This window comes from Fulmarus glacialis, unplaced genomic scaffold (genome assembly GCF_000690835.1).
Source record: "Fulmarus glacialis isolate BGI_N327 unplaced genomic scaffold, ASM69083v1 scaffold46353, whole genome shotgun sequence".
Classification (NCBI taxonomy): Eukaryota; Metazoa; Chordata; class Aves; order Procellariiformes; family Procellariidae; genus Fulmarus; species Fulmarus glacialis.
Window position 1 is genome coordinate 1 of NW_009203194.1, and position 8,402 is coordinate 8,402.

General features: G+C 51.9%; 1 protein-coding gene across 1 annotated transcript; it reads right to left on the minus strand.

The window, feature by feature from the left end:
• Nucleotides 1–4: 4 nt before the first annotated feature.
• Nucleotides 5–5,784, minus strand: LOC104074438 (disheveled-associated activator of morphogenesis 1; the record flags this gene model as incomplete). The annotated part of the gene is made up of 10 exons (XM_009574546.1): nucleotides 5–76; nucleotides 396–583; nucleotides 915–973; nucleotides 1,468–1,606; nucleotides 1,731–1,848; nucleotides 2,185–2,251; nucleotides 2,711–2,814; nucleotides 2,932–3,042; nucleotides 3,508–3,841; nucleotides 5,690–5,784. Coding segments are annotated over 10 exons (1,287 nt in total), but the record flags the coding sequence as incomplete, so codon positions are not given.
• Nucleotides 5,785–8,402: the final 2,618 nt, after the last annotated feature.

The following is an 8,402-nucleotide window of genomic DNA, read 5'->3' on the forward strand; positions in this document are numbered from 1 at the left end:
CTGGAGAAGGTAAAGGGCCACCAGGAGCTCCTGGTGGCAAGGGAGGTCCTCCGGGGCCGGCAGCACAGATCGCCCTCTGGGAGAGAAAGAGGAGGGGGAACCGGTCATACGGAGCTGGGGGACACCACGCAAAAGATGCCCCCATGCCGATTTTTTAACTTTTTTGCCAAAATTTAACCAGCATAGGAAGCACCCAAAGGCTTCAGCACTCCTGACTGAGGTCCGATGCAGCTGGAGAGGCGAAATCACCCTGTCACAGGGATGAACACTGTGGTGGCCCTCCCACCAAGCACCTTTCTCAGCCCCCCGTGCAGCTCAGCCTCCAGAAGTCACCCCATGGTGTTTGCAGGGGGCCTGGGATTGGGCCACAGTGGGTAGGAGGTCTGGGGTCTCACCCTGCTCATCTCATGAAGCTGCGCCGTGAGATCTGCCACCTGCTGCTTGACCTGCTTGTGCTCGCTGGACTCCTTCTCCAGCTTCTCCTTCATCTTGTTCAGCGTCTGCATCATTTCTTCCTTCTCCTGGGCCTTGGCGTCGCACTCTCGCTCTTTCTTCTCCAGCTTCTGCTGAAGCTCGGTGTGCTCTGAAACAGCCCCATGAGACCACTTCTGGGTGACAAACACTCCCTTTTGGCAAATGGCAGGGGGACGTGGGGGACTAACCCCCACGCTGCTCTGTGGAGAAGCTGCGCAGTTAAGAAAAGGGAGCAAGTGTTGTGCCTTAATGCCCTGGCCAGGGCTTCCCCATGAAAAAATTAATATCTACTTCGCCTATTTCTCTTGTGAGCCCCATAGTGTACTATTATCTTAGCCACTCAGTAAAGCCTGCAGAGTCCATCCAGCTAAATACATGTATACGTTATCTGTTTAGTTTACTGTGCATGCTAAGGTTAAAGTTAACACTGTATCACTCACCTTTTCGCATTTTTTCTGCTTGCTCTTTCCACTGTTTCACTTCATTTTCATTGACTAACCTAAAAGAAAAGACAAGTAGTGCGATGAGACAACCCTACCACAAAGACTGGCCGTAAACAAGCAGCCATCACCATCAAGAAACACAACTGAACAATCCTGGAGTGTGGGATTTAAGACTCCCAAATTGGCATTTCCAAAACCTCTGCTCTGCGTCCCCCCGGCAGAGTTTTGCAGCCTGGGATGCCGCACTGTCTCAACAGCTCTGGGGACGCTGGCTTGTCCAACTGAGGAGCAGAAACATCACGGGGTGACAGTAAGTGATGAATAAGGAACAGTGACAGCAGCAGTCAGGGGAAATAGCTCACTGAGGACTCAAAGTTTGAGCTTAATACACCTGCATATCGTGCTCAAGAGGTCGAAGCGATGCCAGCCTGGCAGGGATAACGCCCAGCCCTGGCCCCCTCACCTGCCCGAGCGGAAGGCAGCGAAGCCGTGGTGGCCTGTGCCAGCGCCACTCAGCAGCCAGCCCCAGGAAAGGCAGGTGAGCACTTACATTCGGACGACGTTTTTAATATTGAAGTTTTCCAGGGGAGTGGCGTCAGGGTCCTGCCCTTTGTCACTCTGGATGACGATCTGCTGCACGATCCTGTCGAGCAGCAGCCAGTACTGGACAGTGTTGCCGCTTCTTTTATCTGGAGGGGAAGAAGGGGAGATACTGAGGGGAGCAGCAGGGAGGTCATTGCTGCCCCCGGTGAGGAGATGTGGGCTGCCAAGCCCCTGGCAGCCGCAGGTTTCCTCGCCTCCCCCAGGACTCACAAGGCATTTGGAGACAGTGGTGCAGGATAGACATAAAGTGCGGGTACGCCTCGGTGTGTGTCAGCCTCTTCCTCGTCAGCTCGAACATCTGAGTCGCACTTTTGGTGTCAATGTGGACCTGTGGACAGGAGCAAAGCGAGATCAGGCCATTGGACTGGCGACGGTACCACCTGTTTCCCGAGTCTCAGCTCCAAACTCCACGAGCCATGCCCACCCCACGCCTGATGGACAGACAAGCCCCACTGCCCTGCAAGGGGCAAAGAGTTCTGGTCAGCAGCCAGGGATGAAGCAGGTTGTAGGATGGAGGCTGCAACAGAGCAGGGCTACAGGAGACAGATTTCCAACCTCCAAATTTTATCCAAATGACCGCACTTCATCCCAGGCCACGTAGGTGCTTTTAAAAGGAACCATGACATCGAGTGCCGGTGTCTGCATCAGCAACGTTCGTACTCACCAGCTCAAATCTTTTGGCAAATTCCAATTCATCTTCATTTCTAAGCATTTCAAAAAAATCTAAGTGCCTGAGGAAAGAAAGGGGGGAAAAAAAGACTATTAAAAGTAGGTATGAATGTGACAATTAATAAATTGCAGGCAGCCAGTCTGGCAGAGCTTCCAGAGCAGCCCACTAGCCGGCACCGGCCCAGAGACAAGCAGGACTTGAAACATCAACTGGATCTTCAGTCTCGAGCTCCCAGTCTTTTGGGGAGCCTTTTGGGACAAGAAGAGGAGGAGGAGGGCTGGCAGCATCCCCCAGGCCCGCAACGGCACATCCTTCCCAGCTCAACCCTACATTAGAGCGCAGTGAAACAGCACTGGGGTGTTTCCTCTCCCTCTCTGGTGACAGTGAAGAATTTCCTCAAAAGGGGACAGATCGACAGTCTAGACCCACATGCTTTCCCCAAAGGCAAACTTCAGAAACCAGAAAGCAAGGGCGCAAGGAAAGGGCAAAAACAACCGTCAGGCTGTGGGTTACTACTCACCGGTCGAGGGTTGAATTTTCATGCTCTCGCAGTTTATCAATGACTGGCTGGATCCCAAGCATGAGAAATTCGTATCTCAGGTGGAGTCTGAAATCCAGGCTTTCCTGCAGGGGAGAGTTGTGGGGTCAACACAGCAAGGTGCACGTCCTCAGAAACGTTATTGAAATAAGAACACCCAAACCCACCAAAACATCTCCCTCTCTAAGAGCCCCGGCGCTCACCACGCCTGCCCCTTGGCTCAGGACTGCGTTGATGAAGGACATGATGGCTGTCTTGAGGTTTACTTCATCCCGATACCGCCCCGTGCTCTTGTCCAAGTCATTGATCAGCGTCTGCCAAACACGCAACATCAGTTAAATGCCCAGCGACAGCCCCAAGGCTGCACAAACAACCAGGAGACACATGCAGGAACAACTCCTTGTGGTGCTCCAAAACCCCCCGTAGCAACCCGTTAGTGATGGATCATCAGCTGCTGCCTGCTGTAATGCAGCCCACCCCAGCACCCATTTCGGCTAACATCAGCCCATCCAGATGTGCTACAGCCTTGCAGAGCCATCACAGTGACCCTGCACAAGCAAGCATTTTTTTTTTGGGGGGGTGTTGCCTTAAATAACTGGTTCCTCACTCTTTGCTCAACTGCAGATCTCATCAGACATGGTTCTGGAGTAATTCCCAGAGTATCTAAGTTGCAAACGGCCCTAATGAATCACTTGCAAGCAGCATTTAGATATCGAGGAGGAGGAAGGGACAAGAAGACTGAATTTCGGGAGCTGAGGGGCGAGTCGAGACCCACCTACCTGAAAACGAGTTCGTTCGCTGGCGTATTTCTGGTAGTGCAGCATCGCCTCCAGTACCTTTTTGTGGCCCCCGGGAACCAGGCACACAGCGCCCATGATTTCCAGCACTGCCACCTTCGTCTTAATATTCTCCGTGCTCAGACTCTGAGCAATTACGTTAATACTCTCCGAATGGGCCAGGACGTGAGCCCGGCCCAGGGAGTTGTTCATTAGTGCTTTTATACATCCAATGAGCGAGGTATGTATTCGAGACTCCGCTGTCTCATAGTCCATGCTTTTGAGAAAGTTCAGAATACATGACAAGCCATCCAGGTCGATGAACCGGGTTACAAACCTGCCAGAAAGAGGCTTTTTAGCTTTAAAACCAAATGCTGAAGGACCATTTTAACCTCAAACAGGGCTGACTTGCCTGTTGTTGTAAACCCAGAACCTTCTTATCTATTTTTTCCTGGACTTTGGATAGCAGAAAGCCTGCAGGCTTAGAGCACAGGGACAAGTTGTGAAAATTTTAGCAATTTAATCGGTGCCCGATAGCATAGGCAACCAGGCATCATCTGCCCAAGGTTGTCCAGAGCTAGGATATTCGGAAGAGGACCAGCTAACCCAGCCACCAGCACAAGCCCCAGGGTGGAGGTTAGGAGTTTGCAGCCACGCTGCTGCAAAACCTTCCCAGTTCCCAACCTGAGTCTTAAATCTCACTCACTTGTGACCAGTTTTGCACAGGACTGGAAGAAGCTCCCAAGCCTTGGAGTCGCCTCCTCATCAGCCGCAGACACCCCAACCCCAGCTGAGCCCATGATGCCTGTCAGACTTTCTGCCTCTTGCTACTTCTCCTGCCTCACCACTCACATCCTTCTCCTCCCTTAGGCACATCTCACCAATTTTAAGGGATTTCTGATTTTTATGATGACTTATAACGTCACTAAATAGAAAGCAGACAGCAAACGCACGGCAGTGCCCCAGGCAGATTCATTAGAGCAGGCAGACATAACACTGCATGCTGCTCAGACATTTTAGGACCTCCCTGCCCGATGCCATCTAGGCTGGATGTATTCTGGTTTGGCAAAAGGCACGGGCTCGGAAAGCAAATGAGCCAAGAACATCCCAGCATCGGGATGATTTTAATTTGCAACAAGCCGTGCTGATGCGCAGCAACAAAAGGGGTAATTGCAGGCTCGGGGAAAACTGACTTCTCTGCTTCAAAGCCTACTCTTCTTCTAGCCAAAGTCAAAAGGAAATTTGATGTTCACTTCCCTTGGAGCAAAAGCAGGTCCAACAGGTAAAATTTTCTATAGAGCCTGCTGGATCCTTCTGACTTCCAGTGAGACAGACTCACAAACCACTTTTAAGGTCTTTGCAAAGTTTCATGGTTGGGTACCAGCCCTGCGCCCAGGAGACCGTGGGAAGCCAGCACCCAAGAGCTGCAGGTTTAACAGAAATTGGGTGCTCACCCTCGACCCTGGGAATTTCTTATCAAGTATCATCACCAGAACCATCGCAAAAGAGAAATGGAAGAGGGGAATGCATTTGAAAGCAATAGCAAAGTTGTTTCTTCCATAACCAGAACAGGTCATGCATTTCTTAATGAAACATTTACCCATCAGAAAATGTTGACCTGAGGCATCTTAAAGGTTTTGCAGATGTGTGCATGCAGACTCCAGAGAAACTGAATTTAGGAAAAACTACAGACATTTGAAAGAGTCCTACCCATTTCTTTATCCTCCCCATCAAAACCGCCTAGCAACATTTTGGTTTTTTGCACTTCATAAAAGCCAGAAGATTCATGTGATTTTATTCCTTTAAAAAGTGCAAGAGAAGTTGAAGTTGAAACAAAGGGCCTGGTTGACCAACAAAAATTGGATTTTTTTTTTTAAATTCAATCTGGAAGGAATTTTTACCTTCTTTTCCAAGCAGAACAAAAGCAAATTGGAAAAAAAAAGAAGTCGCCTGATTTGCCTGAACAGCTGTGAAGGTCCTGGTGGCTCTTGGCCACTAAAAGGACTGAGCAAAAGGAACAAAATGACAAGAGGCGCATCGAAAAAAGCAAGTGGCATTTCAGGGTCCTTGCCTCCCTCGTCCTCAGCAGGCCCCATTTGTATTTCTATTTAACCCCCCTCCACCAGTGGACATGAATCAAGAGCCATGACTGTGGCGATAAAGCCAGGAAACGGAAGGGAATTGCCTCATTGGTTTTGTCCGCAGTGCAGTCTTCAAACTTTCGATTGTTTTATTTCTCTCCTCCTCGTCTTCTTTTTCCAAAGCGATCAGCGATTTTCTCTGCGAAAGGAGAAAGGCAGATGTGAGAGGGCAGGTTTCCCTGTGAAGCTCATGCCTGAGGCATGGGCGCGCCCTCCGCCTCTCCATGCCAAGCCACGGGGATGGAGCTGGGGCCTTAAACCGACTCTGGAAGTTTAAAAGTCCAGATCCTTACGGCAATCGCAGAACTTGGGAAAACGGGCAGTTTGGAAAAACCTCTGTGGTCTGCAAGGAGATGGCCTGGACTGGGGACAGCAGGGTGAACGCGTCGCTTTAGGCTGAAGAGGCTGCCTGCAAGCACCCAGACAACTCGCTAGCACACGTAAAATTAAGCTGCGAGTGTTCGGGGCATCACAAGTCAGCAACACCCCAACCCACATCGGCTTTGGAACAGCGTTGCTGATGGCCTTGCCACTTGGGTTTTGTTTCAAAGCAGCGGGAAATGAACATTGGCCGGTGCTGAGCGAGGCCACAGGAACCCAGTGCCCTCTTCCCTAAACCAGTCCTCACCCCCCAGCAAGCCCTGGCAAGATGCCAGGCTTCACTGCTCTGAGACGATCAGGACAGCTGGATCATCACCTTGAGAGGACACACTTAGCATTGTCCTGCGTGATCATTACGTTCCAGAGTTAATGCCCTGCAGGTAGAAGTGGTGTCACCCCAAACTGCTGACCCGCAACTCCTCCAGACAAGCCCGTGTTGGAGAATGCTCACGATGGTCCCCCTGCAACCCTCAGACTCAGAGCAGCGAGAGGAAAGGCTGCAATTCAGGAGAGGAGCATCCCAACTCATAGGCTCTGGATATAAATCCTGGCACATCCCGTACAGCCCACGACTCTCCAGGAAACACGCTTTGTAAAAGAAAGAGGTAAATAAATGCATCACAGTGTCCCATACGAAAGTGTCTGGCTGAACCCCGCTCAGAGATGCTGCAGGTGACATCTGGGTGATGTGAATCTTGATGCATTTCCAGAGGACGATCCCAGGGCTGGAGGGGGCTGTGAGAATGCAGGGGGCTAAGCCAACGCTAATTAGGAATCCACAGAGGGAAGGTGCTAAATTGGGGCAGGGGAGAAGGAGGGGTCCTTTAGCCTCCCCTGGTACTCATGCATCCCAACAGGTACCCGTGTGCCCCTGCAGAGGAGGTGGGGGGCTCAGGGGACGCCCTGCAGCCTGGAGGGGACGGGATGCTGCATCCATGCTTGGGATCAGCCAGGTGGGTCCTGCCAACCCTGTCGCTCCCAGGTCTCCCAGTGCAACCCACTAGCGTGCATCTGGGTTGGGGACAGTGGCTGTGTGCACGGAATGCTCTTGGCATTTCCCACACTGGATTTCACTATCCAGCTGGCACTGGGGCTGGGACTCTGACTCCTGCAGCTCTACCTGAGTGGCACAGCTGCCTGCAGCTCGGGCATGCACAGGGTACGGCTTGCTCATCCCAACTCATGCAACCAAGACCACAGCTAAAGCAACACCCTGGGTGCTTCCTCCACCTTCCGACGGCACTGGACCCTCTGAGGTGGCAGGGTGAGTCCTGCCAGCACCGGCTGAGGCTAAGCCAAAGGAGAGAGGAAGGGTCCCAGCAAATACAAAGAGCTGCGCTGACCCCCGCATTTAACTCAGCTCCTCTTCGGCAGTGTGTCAGAAAGATCAAAGCCACCCTCCAGGCATCTGGCAGGCTTTGATCACAAGCTCTGCTCAGGCTCGGGGCTTGGCTGGCCAGCAGCCCCTGGCCAGCCCCGGGTGTCCCTGCCTTTCCGGAGGGAAGCAGCACGCTCCCTCCTGGCTCGTAGCCCCTGCCCGCCCCTCTGTCCCTGCTCCCCCACCCAGCCCTACCTTCCCTGTCACCCTGTCCCTGTGACAGCAGAGCAAAGAGGGCAAAAAAAAAAAAGAAAAATGATGCTAAATGATGCTTTGCTTTTTCTTTTTCCATGCTGCTCCCATCCCTAGTGCAGTGGCCACAAACCTTGGCACCTTCAGCCTCTGAAAGCAGGAGCGAGGATGGAGGGGCTCTGAACTGCGCAGCCTTGCAGGAAATACAACTGTGTTTCCTACAGAAAACAGCACTATCTCTGTCTGGCCTGGCACGACGTTGACAAGAAAGTATTTCATAAAATTACATCTAAACACGTCCCTCGTGGGACGGAAAGGGACGAACACCCCACAGCGTCTTGTTTCACCGTGGCCACCCAGCCCAGAAGGGTGTCTTGGGAGCAAGAAGAAGGCATCCTTGAAAAAGCACAGGAGCTATCGGCTTCAAAGCTACCACAGCAGCTTGGTGCCCCAGCGGCATTGCACGATCAAACGGGGTCTTTAAAAACCAGCCCAGTGGCTTTATACCGCAAGCTGCTGTTTGCCATCCGTCTCGCAGCCTCCCAGCCCAGGTCTAGATGAAATACCTTTACTGCCACCAAAAATGCCTCCATTTTCCAGCTATATATGTTGGTCTAATGGAGGATAGACTTAAATCCTTACATCAGGGGTTTCTGAACTGCTGGGACAAATGGCAAGCTACTGCCAACTCCAAACTATTGAGAGGTCCGCAGACCCGAAAGGCTGAAAACAGCCAGGTCACAACTTTGCGGCTACAATGCTTGTCACCCTCTCGGGCATAGAATCATGGAATCATTAAGGTTGGA